The following is a 25,868-nucleotide window of genomic DNA, read 5'->3' on the forward strand; positions in this document are numbered from 1 at the left end:
AAGAGATATATGCGGGAATAGCTCATTGTGAAACAAATGCAGAGTTTGTCGAGCCACGTCAAATTACAGAGGTATGTGTAATCCTTCGAGGGTTGTTCTACTTGTAAGTGGTACTCATGGATATATTGCTGTGTCATACAGGTTGTAAGTCGTTGGATGAGTATTCCTATTTACAAGCTTATGCAAACTCATAAGGAACGGCTCCTGGGCTTGGCTGAACGCTTGCATGAAATAGTCATTGGGCAAGGCGAAACAGTCAAGGAAGTTGTGGATTCCTCAATCAGATCAAAGATAGGACTTGGGAGAGCACATATAACTACTAGATCCTTTCTATTCTTCGAACCCACTGGAGTCGGCCAAAGAGAGCTTGCAAAGGCTCTTGCGGAACAACTGTTTGACAAAAAAAAGCTACTAGTGTAGATTGACATGTCTAAATACACGGAACAACATTCTATTTCCAGGCTTATCGGTGCTCCGCCTGGTTATGTCGTCTATCACTACAATAGGTTTCTCTCAGATTGCTCTTTTTCCAATTGTTTTTCCCTTTTTTACGTAATCAAAATAAGCATTATTTCAGCTGAGTTTTAACCAATTACTACCGATATATTAGTTGTGAAGAGGGCAAAAAATTGACAGATACAGTTAGAAGATGACCGTACTGTATTGTTCTATTTAGTGAAGTAGAGAAGGCATGTATCTGTACTGGACATCATTCTTCAGATGCTTGCTAATTGGTAGATTGACAGATGGACATAGTCGAACGGTTGACTTCTCCAGCACAGTCATTATAATGACAACCATCCTCGAATTAGAGAACTTGTTTGCAGGATATGGACGCAGATTACAAGCTGGCCAGGTGGGACTGATGCAACAAGTATGTAAAATTGAAGAGAACTTGCTTATTATTCTTTCTTGTACCACCACCCGAAGTGATCTTCTTATGCTTAAAGAAAAGATTTCGTGATAAATTATCTTTTAACTTCATTGCAGGTGAGAAAGCACATCAGGCCACAGCTGTTAGAAAGTCTTGATGAGATACTTATTTTTAATCCTCTTCAAACTGAGGAGCTGACGGAAGTTGTCAGATCCCATATAAAAGATGCAACTGAACTGCTTGCAAGGATGGGAGTCACCTTGATAGTCTCTGATGCAGCTCTAGATCTTGTTCTCGACGAAGTCTATGGTCATGTATGTCTATTTTTGAGAGTTATTTTTCCTCTTCATATAAATTTGTGTTACATGGTTCGATGCTTGTCCAAACTATTATTCAATAGGTGAAAAATGAAGCCTAGCTACTTTTATTGAGAGATTGAATTTTGGGCCTTACATTAGAAGGGTCCTCATCAAAAACTAGAGTCACATAAATACCTTAATCTAAGCTAGCTTAGCTTCCATTGACCTTCAACAAAAAGTTGAGGATCGATAATGAAAATTATACTACCTTTTATTAGTAGATGCAAGCGTACCACACTACACAAATCCCGATAAACGAATTGACTTGCTTGCACAAAATTTAGACCATCAGTAATCTAGGACATGCTAAAATAGCTTAAACGAAGTAATCTAAAAATATATAAAAACTCCTTTTTTATTATGCTTGCAAGTAATCAAATAATAGACAAATTTTACTTAGAATCCATTGCCGTTGTGACCATTTACTTCTTTAGCTCCTCTGTTATTTGATTATGGAAATTCATAAAAGTTTCTAATTTTTCCACAACTTCCAAAAATTTTGATAGAAGTGAAAATAGGCTTTCCTGAGTAGCTGGGGTGACATGCATAGGTGACATTGATGTTCAATTTAATTATTTATGGAAGGAGGTGGAATTTTTTTTTTCGATTATTGATGAACTACATTTGGTTTTTCGTGATGATGAGTGACTTTTCTGATTTTTGTTTTTTTCATTCGTATCTTTATGTTTAATGCCAAGTGGTTGTTAATATAATTGGTTGGCTTCAAATTGAAAAAGGGGTTTGTTTATTTAAACTAAATTGATGTTGCTAGTTTATTTAAAGGGTTGAATAAATGTTGCTAGTTTATTTAAAGTAATGTTGGTTGAATCACTGTGGTTTTGGAAGGAAGTTTTCCATGAAATACATAAGGAGATTGGTGATTTGATAGAGAATATGATCCCTTTAAAAATGAAATTCTTGAAAGAAGAGTGCATGAAATCAGTTAGCAAAGTGAAGGATTGATCCATAGTTTTTAGGGTGTGGCAATAATTGGCAAGATGGAGCAAAATAGCTATCTGAAGGATGATTCAAGACTTATCGGTGCTCCACTTGGGTATGTCTAGTGTAATATCAGGTTGTAGTAGATGGTAGATGTTGGTGGAACAAAATTTCAATTTATGTGTTTTGGTAAGTCAAGTTTAATAGAGAAAAAAATATAAGGCAGGTCATAGCTAAATAATTTTAGTGATGAAGGCATGAATAACTTTCAAGATTTCAATTTTTTTTTCTTTTTTAAAAGCTCAATTAACTTGCTATGTCATAAGTGAGTGATCGCCTCTATACATACTGAATTTGCTAACCAAATTATCACACGTTATGCCATGGTATAGAGGGAAAACATTAAATGGAGATAATGTAGTCTATAATCTCACCAACATTAGAGCACCCTTAACTTCAGAATTATTTACTAAGTTTCACAGAGTTCATAGTTTAGATGATATTTCATTTGATGGAAATTAAGTTCACTTTCTGCATTGTCTTATTCTAGATGGGTATCAAAGGCAAGAAAAGGAAGGCATTAATTCAATTGATCAATTGGATACATTTTGAGCTATAGGATTCTCTAAGTTGTATAAATTATGACACTCGTGTGATAAAATTAGAGAATAAGTAATACATAAATTTCTTTTGAAATTTGAGTAGTATGTTTTCGGACATTTTCAGTGAATGGTTTTAAGATTAGTATTTGATATTTTAATGTGTTCATTTTTTTATTTGTGTGATATGGATGTTCAATAAGAAGTCTAGAGTCTAAAAGTATAGTAGATGAATAATTGTTTTTCTAAGAATGTGTTGAAATGATATAGATTCTAAGAATGAATGGAATTGATATAGAGCATTCATCTTTTCTTGTTTTTGTCTAAAGAATTATTCTATATATAATTTATTTATAATTATATCAATAATTTAATTTTTATACTTTTTAATTTGATTTAATTTATTCTTCATAATGCCCCCTCCCCTTATAGATTTTCATCTCAGTAACCAATCGTGAAACAGTCATTTTGACATGCAATAGTTGAAAAGGCCGTGACACACATTTTTGATGAAAGAGAGTAGTAGGTGTATTGCAAATGATGGCTTCTAGCCACCAGTTATTTGAAACTTTGCAATGAAATGACAGAAGTTTTGATAAGTAGGAATATATGCAACGGTTATACAATTGTATTCAGTAATTACATAGTGTGAATCATGATATGCATTCAGTAATTCATAAAATGACTAAGTATTATTTGAAATAGTGGATATTTGATTTGGATTGTTTCAAGTGAATTTTTTTTGAATATATCCTCTATTAAAGTGTGAAGATATTAGAGAGTGAATTCTGACAGTTTGAATAATTTGAATCCTAGCAATTTACTAAGCACCCATAATTTTTCAGAATTTGCAATGGATTCTGTAAAATCAATTTATTTTAGCAAAAAAATCTTGTCTAGGAAGGAAATTGTAGAGGCAAAATCTCTGTCCAAAATGTCGTATACATATATTGTTTTCACCGTCAAGAAGGCCATATATACCTATATCGGTATTGGTGTCTGCAGAAGTAGAAGCTCTTTCAAGAAGCCTGTATACCTATATCATTATTTCCTTGACCCTGTAGCCTTAGAGAAATTCCCTAATACCCAATATCATGAATCTGGAGAGATGTTCCAACAAAACAAACGAAGGTATAGCAACAAGTGTGGAGCTGGCTTGTACAATTGACCATGCACAAGTTACAATAGTTCACCTAGCCATTGCCCTCATCAAGGATAACCGTGGACTGCTAAAATAGTTAATCTTATTAAGTACTCCTAGTGGAGACGAAGCAGTGGAGTCGGTCAAGAGATTTCTGTATCACTACCTAGATGTTTACCTATTAATGGCTCCAGCTCTACTATGCAGGAAATCCCTTGAAGCACTATTGTTACAAATTGTATCCGAAGTGCACAAAGCATGAGGAAGAAAAATGATGACCATATTTTGGTGGTGCACCACCTAGTTGTTGGTCTATTGCAAGACCTACAAATTATTGAGTGCTTCAAGGAAGCAGGCATGGACCCTACCAATGCAAAATTTCAAGTGGAGAGGGAGCAGGACCATAAGAATGTACTAGACGACCTCTTTTCGAATGTAAACAATATCCCTGCCCTCAAGGCATATGGTCGCGACCTTCTAGAAGACACAGAGAAGCTTGGTCTAGTGATAGGCAAAGATGAAGAAATAGAGCATATCATTAGAATTCTTTGCCAGAAGACAAAGAATAGTCCCCTGCTGATTTGAGAGGATGGTGTTGGTAAGACATCAGTGGTAGAGGGGCTCGCCAAATGGATTGTGAGAGGGGATTTGCCAAAGTAAGTTGTCCAAGTTGAGATTTAATTTCTATATTAAATGTAGCTATTCAGCTCATTTTTTCTACTTGGAATTGCTCATCTTTTTGTGGTTAGATTTGTTGAGGATAATGTTTGTTTGTAGGAAAATTTATAGATATTATTTTTAAAATAATTTTTAATTTTTTTTTTAGCAAATATATAATTTCAATAAGTAGTTGCTTCTTATTTCCAACCCCTTCTTTTTCCACAGTTTATTTTAATCTTTTATTAAATATATGTTTCATAAACATAGGAAAAGATTTTAAATTATCTTTTTATCAACATTTTTGAAAATAGATTTAAATAGCCACATAAAGACATGACATAAAAGTGAGGACTATGACATAAAAGTACAGACTTTTTCTTTCCTTTTTCTTAATGTTTGATATATAAAAGGTGACCCATAAATTGCAACTCTTTTAATTGATTTAGGAAGTAATGAACTTGCATTGGGAGAAATTTGAGATTGATGGAATTTCTTTGGGATGTTGCAATAATTTGATGGAGGTTAGATTGATAGCGTTGGACATGGGAACCTTAGTAGCTGGAGTGGGTTGCATGGGTAACTTTGAGGACCATGTTAAGTCTGTATGTGAGGACTTAGAGAAAACTCAATGAAGAGTAATATTGTTTATAGATAAATTGCACTTGGTTCTTGGATCCCGTGTGTTATTCTTGTTATTGTTGTTTTGCATTTTCTTAATGATTATAAACTTAAAACTCATGATAAGAAGCTGTCACTATAACTAGTTGACCAAGAGATTTTTTTAATGTTCAGTAGATGTTGATAATTTATTTACACAAATGCTTGCTCATGGTCAATTGAAGTGTGTCAGTGTAACTGTATTTGATGAGTATAACAAATGTGTAGAGAAGAATTTTGAGTTTAGGCATCATTTCCTGTAGGTTGTTCAATTTATAACTTCTATTTTAGTGCTTCCTTTTCATTCTATGATCATGGATAGCTTAACTATCACATACGAAATCTCATTTGAAGACTAAAAATGTTAAAATAGTTAAAATAGACTTATTTTTTCCTAACGTAATTGTGTCATGTCATGGCCATATGCCACTTTGTGAATAGTTTACCGTATTGACTATTTTTTGTAGGTGTTCGTGGTTGAACCCAGTGTGCCTGATTCCATCAACATTATGCACAGTTCGAGAGAAACATACGAAGGGCACTATAGTGTGAGGATCATGGATAGTGCATTAGTGATTGCTGCCCAATTATCCAGTTGTCATATAACTGGTAAGTTCACAAATATATGAGATTTGATTAGATAATTTTGTAAACTTATTGTCTTCATTTTAAATTCTAGACTCTTGATGAGGCTTGAGACCTTAATTTTACTTCAAGCAGAATGCATGCATTTTTTGTGCGCTTTCATGTAAAAGTGTTTCGTTATTTTTTCCATGTTTGGATTTTGAGCAGGTCGATATCTTCCTGGCAAAGCAATTGATCTTCTTGATGGAGCATGCATAAATTTGAGAGCACGATTAGATAGTACACAAAAAGAAATTTGTATTCTTGAAAAAAAAAATACTCAACTGGAAGTTGAGCTGCATGCGCCTGAAAAGGAGAAAGATAAAGAAAGGCAGGCTAGGCTGGTGGAGGTTGGTACTAATATTTACTCTCCTTTTCTTTTTTTAATAGTTCAATTTTAATTCTATCTCACTTGAGCATTATGTTTGCAATCAGGAAGAAAACCTTGTGTGGTTTGCAAGGGGGCTTTCTATGGGATTTATGGGAACTTACTATCACATTTTACCAATCGTATAGGTTTGAAAAGAGATTAAAAATTTGAGGGATGCGATCATCCCTCTCAAAATACAGTTGGAGAGTGCCAAAGAAAGAGGAAATGAGATCCCCAGGTTAAGGCAACAACGGGAAGAGTTGATGTCTACCCTACAGGTGGCAGAAAGCTAGATGGATGTGGCGACAATCATCGATTTGAGATACGGGACACTTGACATTGCAGAGGTATGTGTAATCATGCGAGAGTTCTACTACTTATAATTGGTACTCATGGATATATTGCTATGTCATATAGGTGGTAAGTCGTTGGACGAGAATTCCTGTTAACAGGCTTATGCAAACTGATAAGGAACAATTCCTGGGCTTGGCTGAATGCTTGCATGAAATAGTCGTTGGGCAAGGCAAAGCAATCAAGGAATTTACGGATGCCTTGGTCAGATCAAAGACAAAACTTGGGAGAGCGCATAAAACTACTGGATCATTTCTATTCTTGGGACCCATTGGAGTGGGCCAAATAGAGCTTGCAAAGGCTCTTGCAAAACAACTGTTTGATGACAAAAACTAGCTAGTGCAGATTGACATGTCTGAATACATGGAACAAAATTTTGTTTCTAGGCTTATCAGTGCTCCGCCTAGGTATGTCGTCTATCATTGCAATAGGTTTCTATAAGATTGTTCTTTTTCCAATTTATTTTCCATGTTTTAGGTAATCGAAATAAGCATTATTTCAATTGAGTTTTAACCAATTACTACAGATATATTAGTTATGAAGAGGGCAAAAAATTGATAGATACAGTCAGAAGACGATTGTACTGTGTTGTTATATTTAGTGAAGTAGAGAAGGCGCATGTATCTGTACTGGACATCATTCTTCAGATGCTTGCTAATGTTAGATTGACAGATGGACATGGTTAAACGGTTGACTTCTCTAGCATATTCATTATAATGACAACCATCCTCGGATCAAAGAACTTGTTTGCAGGACCTGGACGCAGATTACAAGTTGGCCAGGTGACATTGATACAACAAGTATGTACAATTTAAAAGAACTTGCTTCTTATTGTTTCTCGTACCAGTACCCGAAGTGATCTACTTATGCTTAAAGAAAAGTGTTGGTGATATATTATCTTTTGAATTCATTGCAGGTGAGAAAGCACATCAAGCCACAACTATTAGAATGTCTTGATGAGATAGTTATTTTTAATCCTCTTTAAACTGAGGAGCTGACATAAGTTGTCAGATGCCATATTTAAGATGCAACTGAAATGCTTGCAAGGACGGGAGTCACCTTGAGAGTCTCTGATGCAGCTCTAGATCTTGTTCTTGCCAGAGATTGTGGTCCAATATGTCTATTTTTGAGAGTTGTTTTTCCTCTTCATATAAATTTGTGTTACGTGGTTCGATGCTTGTCCAAACTATTATTCAATAGGTGAAAAATGAAGCCTAGCTACTTTTATTGAGAGATTGAATTTTGGGCCTTACATTAGAAGGGTCCTCATCATAAAGTAGAGTCACATAAATACCTTAATCTAAGCTAGCTTAGCTTCCATTGACCTTCAACAAAAACTTGAGGATTGATAATGAAAATTATACTACCATATATTAGTAGATGTAAGCGTACCACACTACACAAATCCTAATAAACGCATTGACTTGCTTGCACAAAATTTAGACCATCAGTAATCTAGGATGTTCTAAAATAGCTTAAATGAAGTAATCTAGAAATATATAAAAACTCCTTTTTTATTACACCTGCAAGTAATAGAATAATAAGCAAAGTTTACCTAGAATCCATTGGTGCTGCGACTATTAACTTCTTTAGCTCCTCTGTTATTTGATTATGGAAATTCGTAAAAGTTTCTAATTTTTCCGCAACTGCCAAAATTTTTGATAGAATTGAAAATAGGCTTGTTAGACTAGCTAGGGCGACATGCATAGGTGACGTTGATGTTCGATTTAATTATTTATGGAAGGAGGTGGAATTTTTTGTTTCGATTATTGATGAACTACATTTGGTTTTTCGTGTTGATGAGTGATTTTTCTGATTGTTGTTTGTTTCATTCATATCTTTATGTTTAACGCCGAGTGGTTGTTAATATAATTAGTTGACTTCAAATTGACAAAGATGTTTGTTTATTTAAACTAAATTGATGTTATAAGGGTTCAATAGATGCTGCTAGTTTATTTAAAGTAATGCTGGTTGAATCATTGTGATTTTGCAAGGGAGTTTTCTATGAAATACATAAGGAGATTGGTGATTTCATGGAGAAGATGATCCCTTTAAAAATGAAATTCTTGAAAGAAGAGTGCATGAAATCAGTTAGCAAAGTGAAGGAATGATTCATAGTCTGTAGGGTGTGGCAATAATTGGCAAGATGGAGCAGAATAGCTATCCAAATGATGATTCAAGACTTATCGTTGCTCCATTTGGGTATGTCTAGTGTAATACCAAATTATCACACGTTATGCCATGCTATACAGGGAAAACTTAAAATGGAGATAATTTAGTCTATAATCTCACCAACATTAGAGCACCCTTAACTTTAGAATTATTTACTAAGTTTCACAGAGTTCATAGTGTAGATGATATTTCATTTGATTGAAATTATGTTCACTTTTTGCATTGTCTTATTCTAGATGGGTATCAAAGGCAAGAAAAAGAAGGCATTAATTCAATTGATCAATTGGAAACATTTTGAGCTATAGGATGCTCTAAGTTGTATAAATTATGACACTCATGTGATAAAATTAGAGAATAAGTAATACATAAATCTCTTTTTAAATTTGAGTAGTATGTTTTCAGATATTTTCAGTGAATGGTTTTTTTATTAGTATTTGATATTTTAATGTGTTCATTTTTTAATTTGTGTGAGATGGATGTTCAATAAGAAGTCTAGAGTCTAAAAGTATAGTAGATGAATAATAGTTTTTCCAAGAATGGGTTTAAATGATATAGATTCTAAGAATGAATGGAATTGATACAGAGCATTCATCTTTTCTTGTTTTTGTCTAAAGAATTATTCTGTATGTAATTTTTTTTATAATTATATAAATAATTTAACTTTTATAAATTTTAATTTGATTTAATTAATTCTTCATAACGCCCTCTCCCCTTATAGATTTTCATTTCAGTAACCAATCGTGAAACAATCATTTTGACATGCAATAGTTGAAAAGGCCGTGACACACATTTTGGTGAAAGAGAGTAGTGGATGTAATGCAAAACGATGGCTGCTAGCCACCAATTGTTTGAAACTTTGCAACGACATGATAGAGATTTTAATAAGAAGGAATATATCCAACGTTTATATGATTGTATTCAGTAATTACATAGTGTGATGCGTGACATGCGTTCAGTAATTACATAAATGGCTAAGTATTATTTGAGACAGTGCATATTTAATCTGGACTATTTCAAGTGAAAAAACTCTAAATAGATCCTCTATTAAAGTGTGAGGATATTAGAGAGTGAATTCTGACAGTTTGGATAATTTGAATCCTAGCAATTTGCTAAGCACCCATAATTTGTCAAAATTTGAAATGGATTCTATAAAATCAATTTATTTTAGCAAAAAAATCTTGTCCATGAAGGAAATTGCAGAGGCAAAATCTCTGTCCAGAATGTCGTATACATATATTGTTGTCACCATTAAGAAGGCCATATATACCTATATTGGTATTGGCGTCTGTAGAAGCAGAAGCTCTCTCAAGAAGCCTGTATACCTATATCATTATTTCCTTCACCATGTAGCTGTAGAGAAATTCCCTAAAACCCAATATCATGAATATGGAGAGATGTTCCAAAAAAAAAAACAAAGCTATAGTAGCAAGTGTGGAGCTAGCTCGTACAATTGGCCATGAACAGGTTACAATAGTTCACCTGGCCATTGCCCTCATCGAGGATAACCATGGACTGCTAATACAGGTAATCTTGTCAAGTACTCCTAGTGGAGACGAAGTAGTGGAGTCAGTCAAGAGAGTTCTGTATCACTACCTAGAATGTTTACCTGTTAATGGCTCTGGCTCTACTACACAGGAAATCCCTCGAAGAACTATTGTTACAAATTGTATCCGAAGCACGCAAAGCACGAGGAAGAAATATGATGACCATTTTTTTGCGGTGCACCACATGGTTGTTGGTCTATTGCAGGACCTACAAATTATCGAGTGCTTCAAGGAAGCAGGCGTGGACCTTGCCAATGTAAAATTTTAAGTGGAGAGGGAGGGGGACCCTAAGAATGTACTAGAGGACCTCTTTTTGAATGTAAATAATTTCCCTACCCTCAAGGCATATGGTTGCGACCTTCTAGAACACACAATGAAGCTTGGTCCAGTGATTGGTAGAGATGAAGAAATAGACCATATCATTAGAATTCTTTGTCGGAAGACAAAGAACAATCCCCTGCCGATTGGAGAGGATGGTGTTGGTAAGACATCAGTGGTAGAGGGGCTTGCCCAATGGATTGTGAGAGGGGATTTTCAAAAGTTAGTTGTCTAGGTTGAGATTTAATTTCTAGATTAAATGTAGTTGTTTAGCTTATTTTTGCTACTAGGAACTGCTTATTTCCAACCCTTTCTTTTTCCATAGTTTATTTTCATTTTTTATAAAATTTATGTTTCATAAAAGTAGGAAAAGATTTTAAATTATCTTTTTATCAATATTTTTGAAAACTGATTTAAATAGCCACAGAAATACATGACATAAAAGTACAAACTTTTTCTTTCCTTTTTCTTAATGTTTGATGTATAAAAGGTGACCCATAAATTGCAACTCTTTTAATTGATTTAGGAAGTAATGAACTTGCATTAGGAGAACTTTGAGATTGATGGAATTTCTTGGGGATGTTGCAGTAATTTGATAGAGGTTAGATTGATGGCATTGGACATGGGAGCCTTAGTAGCTGGAGTGGGTTGCATGGGTAACTTTGAGGACTGTGTTAAGTCTGTATGCGAGGACTTAGAAAAAACTCAAGGAAGAGTAATATTGTTTATAGATAAATTGCACTTGGTTCTTTGATCTAGTGAGTTATTCTTGTTATTGTTGTTTTACATTTTCTTCATGATTATAAAGTTAAAAGTCATGATCAGAAGCTGTCACTATAATTGGTTAACCAAGAGATTTGTTTTATGTTCATTAGATGTTGATAATTTATTTGCACAAATGCTTGCTCGCAGTCAACTGAAGTGTGTCAGAGTAACTACATTTGATGAGTATAACAAATGTGTACAGAAGAATTCTGAGTTCAGGCATCATTTCTAGCAGTTTGGCCAATTTATAACTTCTGCTTTAGTGCTTCCTTTTCATTGTATGATCATGGATAGCTTAAATATCATGTATGAAATCTCATTTGAAGACTAAAAATGTTAAAATTGTTAAAATTGACTTATTTTTTCCAAATGTAACTGTGTCGTGTCATGGCCATACGCCACTTTGTGAATAGTTTACCTTATTGACTGTTTCTTGTAGGTGTTCATGGCTAAACCCAGTGTGACTGACGCCATCAAAATTTTGCACAATTTGAGAGAAACATACGAAGGGCACTATAGTGTGAGGATCATGGACAGTGCATTAGTGGTTGCTGCCCAATTATCCTGTTGTCATATAACTGGTAAGTTCACAAATATATGAGATTTGATCAGATAATTTTGTAAAGTTATTTTCTTGATTTTAAATTCGTAGACTCTTGATGAGGCTTGAGACCATAATTTTTCTTCAGGCAGAATGCATGCATTTTTTGTGCACTTTCATGTAAAAGAGTTTCATTATTGTTTCCATGTTTGGATTCTAAGCAAGTCACCATCTTCCTGGAAAAGCAATTGATTTTCTTGATGGAGCATGCATAAATTTGAGAGCGCGGTTAGATAGTACAGAAAAATAAATTCATAGTTTTGAAAAAAAAATTACTCAATTGGAAGTTGAGCTGCATGCGCCCGAAAAGGAGAAAGATAAAGCTAGGCTGGTGGAGGTTGGTAATGATAGTTATGCTCCTTTTCCATTTTTAATAGTTCAATTATAATTCTATCTCGCTTGAGCATTTTGTTTGCAATGAGCAAGGAAACCTTGTGTGGTTTGCAAGGGGGCTTTCCATGGGATTTATGGGAACTTACTACTCACATTTTATCAATTGTATAGGTTCGGAAAGAGATTATGAATTTGAGGGATGCAATCATCCCACTCAAAATATATTTGGGGAGTGCCAAAGAAAGAGGAAATGAGATCTGTCGGTTAAGGCAACAACGGGAAGAGTTGATGTCTACCCTGCAGGTGGCAAAAAGCCAGATAAATGTTGCGACAATCACCAATTTGAGATACAGGGCACTTGAAGAGATAGATGCGATGATAGCTCGTTGTGAAAAAAATGCAAAGTTTTTTGGGCCACATCAAATTGCTGAGGTATCTATAATCATGCGAGAGTTTTACTACTTGTAATTGGTGCTCATGGATATATTGCTATGTCATACAGGTGGTAAGTCATTGGATGGGTATTCTTGTTAACAGGATTATGCGAACTCATAAGGAACGGCTCCTGGGCTTGGCTGAATGCTTGCATGAAACAGTCATTCGGCAAGGCGAAGTAGTCAAGGCAATTGCAGATGCCTTGGTCAGATCAAAGATAGGACTTGGGAGAGCACATAAAACTACTGGACCCTTTCTATTCTTGGGACCCACTGGAGTTGGCCAAATAGAATTTGCAAAGGCTCTTGCAGAACAACTGTTTGATGACAAAAACCTGCTAGTGTAGATTGACATGTCTGAATACACAGAACAACATTCTATTTCTAGGCTTATCGGTGCTTTGCCTAGGTATGTCGTCTATCACTGCAATAGGTTTCTCTCAGATTTCTCTTTTTCCAATTGATTTTCCCTTTTTTAGGTAATCAAAAGAAGCATTATTTCAGCTGAGTTTTAACCAATTACTGTAGATATACTAGTTATGAAGAGGGCAGAAAATTGACAGATACAGGTAGAAGATGACCGTAGTGTGTTGTTGTATTTAGTGAAGTAGAGAAGGTGCACGTATCTATATGGGACATCATTCTTCAGATGCTTGCTAATGTTAGATTGACCTATGGACATGATCGAATGGTTAAATTCTCCAGCAAAGTCATTATAATGACAACCATCCCCTTATCAGAGAACTTGTTTGCAGGACCTAGATGCAGATTACAAGCTGGCCAAGCGAGACTGATGCAACAAGTATGTATAATTGAAGAGAACTTGCTTCTTATTCTTTCTTGTACCACTACCAAAAGTGTTCTATTTATGCTTAAAGAAAATATTTCGTGATAAATTATCTTTTAACTTGATTGCAGGTGAGAAAGCACATCAAGCCATAGCTATTAGAAAGTCTTGATGAGATAGTTATTATTAATCCTCTTCAAACTGAGGAGTTGACAAAAGTTGTCAGATCCCATATGAAAGATGCAACTGAACTGCTTGCAAGGAGGGGAGTCACCTTGAGAGTCTTTGATGCAGCTCTAGATCTTGTTCTTGCCGAAAACTGTGATCCTATATGTCTATTTTTGAGAGTTGTTTTTCCTCTTCATATAAATTTTTGTTACATGGTTCGATTCTTGTCCAAACTATTATTCAATAGGTGAAAAGTTAAGCCTAGCTAATTTTATTAAGAGATTGAATTTTGGGCCTTACATTAGAAGGGTCCTCATCCAAAAACAGAGTCACATAAATACCTTTATCTAAGCTAGCTTAGCTTCCATTGACCTTCAACAAAAAGTTGAGGATCGATAATGAAAATTATACTACTATTTATTAGTAGATGTAAGTGTACCACACGACACAAATCCTGATAAACACATTGACTTGCTTGCACAAAATTTAGACCATTAGTAATCTAGGATGTGCGAAAATAGCTTAAAAAAAGTAATCTAAAAATATATAAAAATTCCATTTTATTACACCTGCAAGTAATCGAATAATAGGAAAAGTTTACCTAGAATCCATTGCTGCTGCGACTATTTAGTTCTTTAGCTCCTTTGTTATTTGATTATGGAAATTCATAAAAGTTTATAATTTTTCTGCAACTTCCAAAAAGCTTGATAGAAGTGAAAATAGGCTTGCCTGAGTAGCTGGGGTGACATGCATAGGTGACGTTGATGTTCGATTTAATTATTTACGGAAGGAGGTGGAATTTTTTATTTCAATTATTGATGAATGTTAGAAATAATAACATTGAAATGAACTAAAATAAAAGAATTAACAATTAATCCAAGAGAGTTACCATAAACTCAGATCCATAAACTCAGATCCAAGTGAAAATAGTTACCATAAACTGAAATGCAAGAGAGAGTGAAAGAATGAACAACCACCAATGAATCAACAAGAGGAGACAAAGATTTGAAAGAGGAAAGCAAAGGAAACCCCTTGTGAATAATATGAATGAGGCAAATGCCTAAAGAATGAAAGAAGGAGAGAGAAGAGAGAAAATGGAGCCATTGGCTCAATACAAGAACTAAATAGTGATTGTATGTTAAGAATGAGAAAGAAGCATCTCTTATAAAGAGATGAGAGGAGGAGTCATTTGTAACTCCCATGTGAATGATTTCCACATTCATAAGTGTGTGCATAACAAGTGTCATAATCCTCTTATGGAGGAATAAACTATTTTCCTTAATAAAGGAATTAAAAAAAAGGACTTGTCCTCACATGTGGACTAGAGGACAAACAACTTAAGGGATACCTTGGTTTATCCCATTTAATCAATACAACCAAGGATAGATTATAAATTCTAACACCCCCCTTTAATCTTTACTTGGGGAAATTAGATCAAAGGGTATTAAACCCAAATTTTTACAATGAAAATAGCAGCAAATTGATTTTTGACAATAATTTTTTTAATGCAAAAGGTCTCTTGTGAGTGTAGGTAGATCTTCGTACAGTCGAGAGAGAAGAGGATAGGTACACCAAATCTTGTAAGTGCTGAATGGATTACGTGAAAAATATAGACACAAGAAACAAGACAACTATCCACAAGAAGTAGTTCATCTTATATTCAAATTAGAAATCCTTTTGAATAAAGATAAGAAAATTTTCATAGACAAATAGAGGAAAATAAAACATGTTACCACAAAACAATGGAGATAACCTGATATCAAGTTAAGTTATATGCTAAAAAAAATTGTCAACAAAGACAAATTGAGTAAAAAGCTTGATCAATACTCTCATGAAAAGTATATTATACTAATGCACAAATGACCATAGACAAGGTCAACTAATGATACTTGCATCAATATTGCATCAATCACGTGGATATAGAAAGTCCACTTAATGAATCATCCCACTGCAAGTCAATGGGTGATCAATTCATAACATGCATGACTCATGATCTAAGCAATAAAGTATGCAGATCATTATCACATTAATATATGAAAATAAAGTAAAAAGAGAGACATGCTGATCAAATTAGTATTATCATGATTAGTTAGGATACTCAAACGAATGGATTATGAGGGTGTAATAACATAATGCCTTCAAATTGGAATCCATCATGGACAAGCAACTTCATTGCCATGAAAAATAATCATGGGTCAAAACAACTTTCTCAAATTGAGTCTCCAATATTGGAGTGCTCCAAGATATGGTAGCCTCGTCACCTATACACTAAAAAATGAGCAAGGTGTAGGAAGTCATACCATGACTAAATCAAAACTAGGGGCATACACCAAGGAGATAAAGAGATAGAAATGGAAAATCCCCATAAAATATCATCCTCGCATTGAGGAACAAAATGGAACAACATGGAGAGAAAGTCCATAAATATCAACCTTTCAAAGTAGAGCATATAGAATCAAATGGAGGGAAACTCCATATAAATATTAATCTTTCAAAGTGGAACCAATAGAACCAAATGGAGGGAAACTCCATATAAAATGAGTGCACACCAATATATGATGAAGGTATACTCCATGGGCTAGATAAGGAAAGTATGTATCAGTTATACTGAAGGGACCTACATAGTTATCCTTGAAAAAATTGGCTCCCTATGGAACTCAAAAAAAATGTCATATAAATCATGTATATCAACGGTATAAAACCATAAAGTGCCAACATGGGCATAGAATGATCAAAATATCACAATAAAGTCGAAGGCAAATGTGTAAGATAACTCATAATCTACTCAAAATGAATTAAACTTTATTTTCAAAATGCAGAGATCCAAGGATGCTCAAAATAAAAAAAATATGTATATCAGGTATAAAACTCCATTGAAGGTAGACATGAGTACTTAATTCATTTTGTCAAGGTATAAATCAAATTCTGTATTATTATAGTCATAAAATTATATATTTATCTAGGTATATATGTGTGCACCCATTTATACTTAAATAAATATATGATAAGTCACAATATTGAAAGGATCCTCAAAATATATATATATATATCAAGTAGAATGAACATTTTGAATAAAGACAAAATTGTCTTAAATAGTACTTTAGATAACAGAATCTAATCACAATTATTAGGAATGATTTCCAAAATAGAGTACTTTTTTGTATAAAAAAATTGAATTTTCAGAATGATAAAAGTCAAAAAAGCATCTTACACGAACCGATAACGTTGTTTATTAGCAACAACCCTTTTTTTTTAGCAATGATTTCTCTTTATCATGTAATTCTACAAATGGAAGACTAAGAATAATATTCTAAAAATAATAATCAAGAGTTATATAAACTTGTCAGAGAATATCTTAGAATAGATGTTGTAACAGGTGAATAATGATGCAGACCTGCAGAAAACGTTAGAGGAATAATTCTTCTGCAAATATAGAAACTATATCTGCCAATGGTTTGTTCAAACGTTACTAAAGAATCTACAAATATCCTTAAAATAGAAACTTAAAAATAGATTTTTCAGATGTATCTAAATAATACAAATTATAATTATTAAAGCCAAACATACAAGTTATAAATGAATTTCACAACGTAATAATTTATAACTATATAAAAAAAATTAAACTACAGTAGATAACCAAACTTGTAAATTTATAATAGAGTCCTAAATGATGAAAGGTCAAGTATAGAGGTTATAAATTAGTGTTATAACCTACAGTATGATAATAATAAGAAGTTTGAAAAAAAAAATTAATGACAAACAAAGAATATAACGAAATAATAATAAAACTATATAACTAAACTGATAGCTTGAAATTATATAAGAAACCACAAAAAGCTTAGAATGATGAAGATAGAAGGAAAAGAACATGGGTGTGATAAACAACAAACCAAAAAAATAGAAAAGAACAAGAGTTAAAAAACAATAACTCAAAGAAAACCTAATTACAAGACAATATGAACATAGTTATATTAAATCTTGCCAAGGACAAATAAAGCATTAAAAAAATTAGCTGGACAAAATACAACAATGAAGGAAGCAACACACAGGTGATAGGAATGATCAAGCCGAAAGGTGAAGGACGAGAGTCATCAAATGAAAGTGTGTGCATGGCAAGAAGGGATAAATAGCTTTTCAAAAAAACCAAATGCCTTGGCAAGGAATGGAAGTAGGCGCAAAAGCTAGCCCAGGCAAGCAGCAGAAGCTAGCGTAGAATGAGTTGAAGGAAAACCCATCCGCATTTTTCTCTCTTGTATGGGACAACTTTTCACCATTATCCTTTTGGCGGCGTCAGACATCATTTCAGGCAAGTTTTGGACGTGATCATAACCTATTAGCCAAATGACCCCAAACACTTTACCTTTGACGTAAAGGAGAAGAAAACCAAATCTTCGCAGGGTAAGAGAAATCCATCAAAACACGTGAAAATTTGGGCTGAGGTGCCCTTAATTTTTATTCATATTATTATTTTTTAAAAATGTAATTCAAGAGAAAACCCATCCAACACCTTGTTCATGTAAAGATTACAAACCAAACACATGAATAAAATAGTTAAAATTGTATAGAAATGATAAATTTCTTCAACAATGCATAAAATATAGATGGTTTGTAGAAGTCACACTCCTATGTAGAGTATGAACACACCGCATGACTGTTATATCCTTCAATGAATCAAAAAGATACTCAAAACAAACAGAACAATTGTGATGCATAGTGAAGGAAATCAAATAAAGTAAATAGCGTTTAGCATTTAGTTTGCAAAAAAAAGATAAATCGAGCTTAAAGGAAAGTTTCTAAAACAAAAGAGAAGAACATATAAAGAAATTTCTAAAAAAAAACTAGAGAGCTAACATAAGTTCTTTTTAGAAATTGTTCATATTAAAAAAAAAATTAAATATTTCTAGAAGAACTAGAATATTTTAACTATTAAATAAGAGTTAAAGATTATATATATGAAAAAAAATTGAAATAGGTTTGGCATATAAATTAAGATATAAATAATATTTTAAAATAAAAATTCACATAAGTTCTAATAATAATTTTTTTAAATAATAATATGAATGAAAATCCTAATTAATATTATTTAAATGTTGCCTCCAATCGAATGTTAGGAAAAAATAATTATATATATAAAACTAATAAAAAATAATAATAATAAATACTATTAAACTAAAATTACTAAATGCTACTTGTTAAAACAAAAAAAATTAATAATTTTTTAATAGAGATACCAAGGTAGAGATTATTCAATACGATGTGCTTCCAATGAATGATAACCTTCATCACATTAAAACTCAAAACAAGGATTATATGCTGTGATACCATGTTAGAAATAATAACATTGAAATAAACTAAAATAAAAGAATTAACAATTAATCCAAGTGAGTTTGTGAAAATAGTTACCATAAACTCAAATCCAAGAGAGAGTGAAAGAATGAACAACCACCAATGAATCAACAAGAGGAGACAAAGATTTGAAAAGGGAAAGCAAAGACACCCCCTTGTGAATAATATGAATGAGGCAAATGCCTAAATAATGAAAGAAGGAGAGAGAAGAGAGAAAATGGAGCCATTGGCTCATTACAAGAACTGCATAGTGATTGTGTGTTAAGAATGAGAGAGAAGCATCTCTTATAAAGAGATGAGAGGAGGAGTCATTTGTAACTCCCATGTGAATGATTGCCACATTCATAAGTGTGTGCATAACAAGTGTGATAATCCTCTTAAGGAGGAATAAACTATTTTCCTTAATAAAGGAATTACAAAAAAGACTTGTCCTCACATGTGGACTAGAGGACAAACAACTTAAGGGATACCTTGGTTTATCCCATTTAATAAATAAAACCAAGGAAAGATTATAAATTCTAACAATGAACTACATTTGGTTTTTCGTGTTGATGAGTGACTTTTCTGATTGTTGTTTGTTTCATTCATATGTTTATGTTTAACACCGAGTGGTTGTTAATATAATTGGTTGACTTCAAATTGACAAAGGGGTTTGTTTATTTAAACTAAATTGATGTTATAAGGGTTCAATAGATGCTGCTAGTTTATTTAAAGTAATGTTGGTTGAATCATTGTGGTTTTGCAAGGGAGTTTTCTATGAAATACATAAGGAGATTGGTGATTTGATGGAGAAGATGATCCCTTTAAAAATGAAATTCTTGAAAGAAGAGTGCATGGAATCAGTTTGCAAAGTTAATGATTGAACCATAGTCTGTAGGGTGTGGCAATAATTAGCAAGATGGAGCAGAATAACTATCCAAGCGATGATTCAAGACTTATCCGTGCTCCACTTGGGTATGTCTAGTGTAATATCAAGTTGTAGTAGATGGTAGATGTTGGTGCAACAAAATTTCAATTTATGTGTTTTGCTAAGTCAAGTTTAATAGAGAAAAAAATATAAGGTACGTCATAGCTAAATAATTTTAGTGATGAAGGCATGAATAACTTTAAAGATTTCCAAATTTTTTTTAAAAAAAAAAGCTCAATTGACTTACTATGTCATAAGTGAGTGATAGCCTCTACACATATTGAATTTGCTAACCAAATTATCACACATTATGCCATGCTACAGAGGGAAAACTTTAAATGGAGATAATGTAGTCTATAATCTCACCAACATCAGAGCACCCTTAACTTCATAATTATTTACTAAGTTTCATAGAGTTCATAGTTTAGATGATATTTCATTTGATTGAAATTAAGTTCACTTTTTGCATTGTCTTATTCTAGATGGGTATCAAAGGCAAGAAAAAGAAGGCATTAATTCAATTGATCAATTGGAAACATTTTGAGCTATAGGATTCTCTAAGTTGTATAAATTATGACACTCATGTGATAAAATTAGAGAATAAGTAATACATAAATTTCTTTTGAAATTTGAGAAGTATGTTTTCGGATATTTTTAGTGAATTTTTTTCTTATTAGTATTTGATATTTTAATGTGTTCATTTTTTTATTTGTGTGAGATGGATGTTCAATAAGAAGTCTAGACTTTAAAAGTATAATAGATGAATAATTGTTTTTCTAAGAATGGGTTGAATTGATATAGATTCAAAGAATGAATGGAATTGATATAGAGCATTCATCTTTTCTTGTTTTTGTCTAAAGAATTATTTTCTATGTAATTTTTTTATAATTATATAAATAATTTAATTTTTATACTTTTTAATTTGATTTAATTAATTCTTCATAATGCCCCCTCCCCTTATAGATCTTCATTTCGGTAACCAATCCTGAAACAATCATTTTGACATGCTATAGTTGAAAAGGCCATGACACACATTTTGGTGAAAGAGAGTGTTGGATGTATTGCAAAAGGAAGGCTACTAGCCTATAGTTGTTTGAAACTTTGCAATGACATGATAGAGATTTCGATAAGAAGGAATATATCCAACAGTTATATGATTGTATTCAGTAATTACATAGTGTGATGCATGATATGCATTCAGTAATTCCATAAATGACTAAGTATTATTTGAAATAGTGCATATTTGATTTGGACTGTTTCAAGTGAAATTTTTTTGAATAGATCCTCTATTAAAGTGTGAAGATATTAGAGAGTGAATTCTGATAGTTTAAATAATTTGAATTCTAGCAATTTACTAAGCACCCATAATTTTTCAGAATTTGCAATGGATTCTGTAAAATCAACTAATTTTAGCAAAAAAATCTTATCCAGGAAGGAAATTGCAGAGGCAAAATCTCTGTCTAGAATTTCGTATACATATATTGTTATCACGGTCAAGGAGGCCATATATACCTATATTGGTATTGGCGTCTGCAGAAGAAGAAGCTCTCTCAAGAGGCCTGTATACCTATATCATTATTTCCTTCACCCTGTAGACTTAGAGAAATTCCCTAAAAGCCAATATCATGAATCTTGAGAGATTTTTCGACAAAACAAACGAAGCTATAGCAGCAAGTGTGGAGCTGGCTCATACAATTGGCCATGCACAAGTTACAATAGTTCACCTGGCCATTGCCCTCATCGAGGATAAGCGTGGACTGCTAAGACAGGTAATCTTGTCAAGTACTCCTAGTGGAGACAAAGCATTGGAGTCAGTCAAGAGAGTTCTGTATCACTACCTAGAATGTTTACCTATTAATGGCTCTAGCTCTACTGCACATGAAATCCCTCGTAGCACTATTGTTACAAATTGTATCCAAAGAGCAGAAAGCGTGAGGAAGAAAAATGATGACCATATTTTGGCGGTGCACCACCTGGTTGTTTGTCTATTGCAGGGCCTGCAAATTATTGAGTGCTTCAAGGAAGCAAGCGTGGACCTTGCCAATGTAAAATTTCCAGTGGAGAGGGAGGGGGACCCTAAGAATGTACTAGAGGACCTCTTTTCGAATGTAAACAATTTCCCTGCCCTTAAGGCATATGGTCACGACCTTCTAGAAGATAGAGCGAAGCTTGGTCCAGTGATTGGCAGAGATTAAGAAATAGAGCATATCATTAGAATTGTGAAGGTATAAATCAAATTCTGTATTATTATAGTCATAAAATTATATATTTATCTGGGTATATATGTGTGCACCCATATATACTTAAATAAATATATGATAAGTCACAATATTGAAAGTATCCTTTATATATATATATAGATCAAGTAGAATGAACATTTTGAATAAAGACAAAATCTTCTTAAATAGCACTTTTGGATAACAAAATCTAATCACAATTATTTGGAATGATTTCCAAAATAGTCTATTTTTTTGTCAAAAAAAATTGAATTTTCAGAATGATAAAAGTCGAAAAAGCATCTTACATGAATAGATAACATGGTTAATTAGCAACAACCCTTTTTTTTTAGCAATGATTTCTCTTTATCATGTAATGCTAGAAATGGAAGACTAAGAATAATATTCTGAAAATAATAATCAAGAGTTATAAAACATTGTCAGAGAATATCTTAGAATAGATGTTGTAATAGGTGAATAATGATGCAGACCTGCAAAAAACATTAGAGGAATAATTCTTCTGCAAATATAGAAATTGTATCTGCCAATGTTTTGTTCAAACATTACTAAAGAATCTGCAAATATCCTTAAAATAGAAACTTAAAGATAGATTTTTCAGATGTATCTAAATAATACAAATTATATTTATTAAAGCCAAACGTACAAGTTATAAATGAATTTCACAACGTAATAATTTATAACTATATAAAAAAAATTAAACTACAGTAGATAACCAAACTTATAAATTTATAATAGAGTTCTAAATGATCAAAGGTCAAGTATAGAGGTTATAAATTAGTGTTATAACCTATAGTATGATAATAATAACAAGTTTGAAAAAAAAAATAATGACAAACAAAGAATATAACGAAATAATAATAAAACTATATAACTAAAGTGATAGCTTGAAATTATATAAGAAACCACAAAAAGCTTAGAATGATGAAGATAGAAGGCAAAGAACATGGGTGTGATAAACCACAAACCAAAAAAATAGAAAAGAACAAGAGTTAAAAAACAATAACTCAAACAAAACCTAATTACAAGACAATATGAACATAGTTATATTAAATCTTGCCAAGGACAAATAAAGCATTAAAAAACTTAGCTGGACAAAATACAACAATGAAGGAGGCAACACACAGGTGATAGGAATGATCAAGCTGAAAGGTGAAGGATGACAGTCAGCAAATGAAAGTGTGTGCATGGCAAGAAGGGATAAATAGCTTTTCAGAAAAACCAAATGCCTTGGCAAGGAATGGAAGCAGGCACAAAGGCTAGCCCAGGCAAGCAGCAGAAGCTAGCGTAGAATGAGTTGAAGGAAAACCCATCCCCATTTTTCTCTCTTGTATGGGACAAATTTTCACCATTGTCCTTTTGGCGGCGTCAGACATCATTTTAGGAAGGTTTTGGACGTGATCATAACCTGTTGGCCAAATGACCCCAAACACTTTACCTTTGACGTAAAGGAGAAGAAAACCAAATCTTCGCAGGGTAAGAGAAATCCATCAAAACACGTGAAAATTTGGGCTGAGGTGCCTTTAATTTTTATTCATATTATTATTTTTAAAAATGTAATTCAAGAGAAAACCCATCCAACACCTTGTTCATGTAAAGGTTACAAACCAAACACATGAATAAAATAGTTAAAATTGTATAGAAATGATAAATTTCTTCAACAATACATAAAATAAAGTTGGTTTGCAGAAGGCACACTCCTGTGTAGAGTATGAACACACCGCATGACTGTTATATCCTTCAATGAATCAAAAAGATACTCAAAACAAACAGGACAGTTGTGATGCATAGTGAAGGAATTCAAATAGAGTAAATAGCATGTAGCATTTAGTTTGCAAAAAAAAGATAAATCGAGCTTAAAGGAAAGTTTCTAAAACAAAAGAGAAGAACATATAAAGAAATTTCTAAAAAAAAGTAGAGAGCTAACATAAGTTCCTTGTAGAAATTGTTCATATTAAAAAAAAATTAAATATTTCTAGAAGAACTAGAATATTTTAACTATTAAAAAAGCGTTAAAGATTATATATATGAAAAAAAATTGTAATAGGTTTGGCATATAAATTAAGATATAAATAATATTTTAAAATAAAAATTCACATAAATTCTAATAATAATTTTTTAAAATAATAATATGAATGAAAATCCTAATTAATATTATTTAAATGTTGCCTCCAATCAAATGTTAGGAAAAAATAATTATAAATACAAAACTAATAAAAAATAATAATAATAAATACTCAAAACTCAAAACAACGATTAGATGCTCTGATACCATGTTAGAAATAATAACATTGACATGAACTAAAATAAAAGAATTAACAATTAATCCAGGAGAGTTTGTCAAAATAGTTACCATAAACTCAGATCCAAGAGAGAGTGAAAGAATGAACAACCACCAATTAATCAACAAGAGGAGACAAAGATTTGAAAGGGGAAACCAAAGAAAACCCCTTGTGAATAATATGAATGAGGCAAATGCCTAAAGAATGAAAGAAGGAGAGATAAGAGACAAAATGGAGCCATTGGCTCATTACAAGAACTACATAGTGATTGTGTGTTAAGAATGAGAGAGAAGCATCTCTTATAAAGAGATGAGTGCAGGAGTCATTTGTAACTCCCATGTGAATGATTGCCACATTCATAAGTGTGTGCATAACAAGTGTGATCATCCTCTTAAGCAGGAATAAACTATTTTCCTTAATAAAGGAATTACAAAAAAGACTTGTCCTCACATGTGGACTAGAGGACAAACAACTTAAGGGATACCTTGGTTTATCCCATTTAATAAATACAACCAAGGAAAGATTATAAATTCTAACAATGAACTACATTTGGTTTTTCGTGTTGATGAGTGACTTTTCTGATTTTCGTTTGTTTCATTCATATCTTTATGTTTAACACCGAGTGGTTGTTAATATAATTGGTTGACTTCAAATTGACAAAGGGGTTTGTTTATTTAATCTAAATTGATGTTATAAGGGTTCAATAGGTGTTCCTAGTTTATTTAAAGTAATGCTAGTTGAATCACTATGTTTTTGCAAGGGAGTTTTCTATTAAATACATAAGGAGATTGGTGATTTGATGGAGAAGATGATCCCTTTAAAAATGAAAATCTTGAAAGAAGAGTGCATGAAATCAATTAGAAAAGTGAAGGATTGATCCATAGTCTATAGTTTCTTGCAATAATTAGCAAGATGGAGTATAATAGCTATCCAAATGATGATTCAAGACTTATCAGTACTCCACTTGGGTATGTCTAGTGTAATATCAAGTTGAAGTAGATGGTAGATGTTGGTGCAACAAAATTTCAATTTATGTGTTTTGGTAAGTCAAGTTTAATAGAGAAAAAAATATAATGTAGGTCATAGCTAATAATTTTAATGATGAAGGCATGAATAACTTTAAATATTTCCAATCTTTAAAAAAAAAAAAAGCTCAATTGACTTCCTATGTCATAACTGAGTGATAGCCTCTACGCATATTGAATTTGCTAACCAAATTATCACACATTATGCCATGCTATAGAGGGAAAACTTTAAATTGAGATAATGTAGTCTATAATCTCACCAACATTAGAGCACCCTTAACTTCAGAATTATTTACTAAGTTTCACAGAGTTCATAGTTTAGATGATATTTCATTTGATTGAAATTAAGTTCACTTTTTGCATTGTCTTATTCTAGAT

General features: G+C 32.7%; 3 protein-coding genes across 3 annotated transcripts; all 3 read left to right on the forward strand.

Moving 5' to 3' along the window:
• The first annotated feature begins 215 nt into the window (after nt 1-215).
• On the forward strand, nt 216-1,278 carry LOC149570462 (chaperone protein ClpB1-like). The gene is made up of 3 exons (XM_089817171.1): nt 216-506; nt 747-874; nt 991-1,278. The coding sequence occupies exons 1-3, from the start codon at nt 485-487 to the stop codon at nt 1,276-1,278; spliced, it is 438 nt and encodes a 145-aa protein (XP_089673297.1). The 5' UTR covers nt 216-484.
• Nucleotides 1,279-4,269: 2,991 nt separating this feature from the next.
• LOC149570463 (chaperone protein ClpB1-like) lies at nt 4,270-7,260 on the forward strand. Its single transcript, XM_089817172.1, has 7 exons — nt 4,270-4,416; nt 5,697-5,838; nt 6,022-6,203; nt 6,289-6,363; nt 6,641-6,778; nt 6,920-6,981; nt 7,101-7,260. The coding sequence occupies exons 1-7, from the start codon at nt 4,270-4,272 to the stop codon at nt 7,258-7,260; spliced, it is 906 nt and encodes a 301-aa protein (XP_089673298.1).
• A 2,670-nt stretch (nt 7,261-9,930) lies between these two features.
• LOC149570464 (chaperone protein ClpB1-like) lies at nt 9,931-13,088 on the forward strand. Its single transcript, XM_089817173.1, has 9 exons — nt 9,931-10,062; nt 10,211-10,270; nt 10,382-10,546; nt 10,634-10,830; nt 11,197-11,290; nt 11,813-11,954; nt 12,262-12,311; nt 12,479-12,739; nt 12,810-13,088. Exons 1-9 carry the CDS (start codon nt 9,931-9,933, stop codon nt 13,086-13,088), a joined length of 1,380 nt encoding a protein of 459 aa, XP_089673299.1.
• Nucleotides 13,089-25,868: the final 12,780 nt, after the last annotated feature.

The sequence above is a fragment of the Cupressus sempervirens genome, chromosome 3 (assembly GCF_028749045.1).
Source record: "Cupressus sempervirens isolate cs-2001-9-10 chromosome 3, ASM2874904v1, whole genome shotgun sequence".
NCBI classification, from domain to species: Eukaryota; Viridiplantae; Streptophyta; class Pinopsida; order Cupressales; family Cupressaceae; genus Cupressus; species Cupressus sempervirens.

What these genes read in the sequence shown, in the direction of transcription:
- LOC149570462 (XM_089817171.1), top strand. Translation starts at nt 485, where the DNA reads ATGTCGTCTATCACTACAATAG. An exon ending in GTCGTCTATCACTACAATAG is followed by an intron (nt 507 to 746) that starts GTTTCTCTCAGA and finishes GTAGATTGACAG; the next exon opens with ATGGACATAGTCGAACGGTT. An exon ending in AGGTGGGACTGATGCAACAA is followed by an intron (nt 875 to 990) that starts GTATGTAAAATT and finishes ACTTCATTGCAG; the next exon opens with GTGAGAAAGCACATCAGGCC.
- LOC149570463 (XM_089817172.1), top strand. Translation starts at nt 4,270, where the DNA reads ATGGACCCTACCAATGCAAAATTTCAAGTGGAGAGGGAGCAGGACCAT. An exon ending in ACACAGAGAAGCTTGGTCTA is followed by an intron (nt 4,417 to 5,696) that starts GTGATAGGCAAA and finishes TATTTTTTGTAG; the next exon opens with GTGTTCGTGGTTGAACCCAG. An exon ending in CTTATCAGTGCTCCGCCTAG is followed by an intron (nt 6,982 to 7,100) that starts GTATGTCGTCTA and finishes CAATTACTACAG; the next exon opens with ATATATTAGTTATGAAGAGG.
- LOC149570464 (XM_089817173.1), top strand. Translation starts at nt 9,931, where the DNA reads ATGAAGGAAATTGCAGAGGCAAAATCTCTGTCCAGAATGTCGTATACA. An exon ending in GTGAGAGGGGATTTTCAAAA is followed by an intron (nt 10,831 to 11,196) that starts GTTAGTTGTCTA and finishes GGGATGTTGCAG; the next exon opens with TAATTTGATAGAGGTTAGAT. An exon ending in TTGAGGACTGTGTTAAGTCT is followed by an intron (nt 11,291 to 11,812) that starts GTATGCGAGGAC and finishes TGTTTCTTGTAG; the next exon opens with GTGTTCATGGCTAAACCCAG.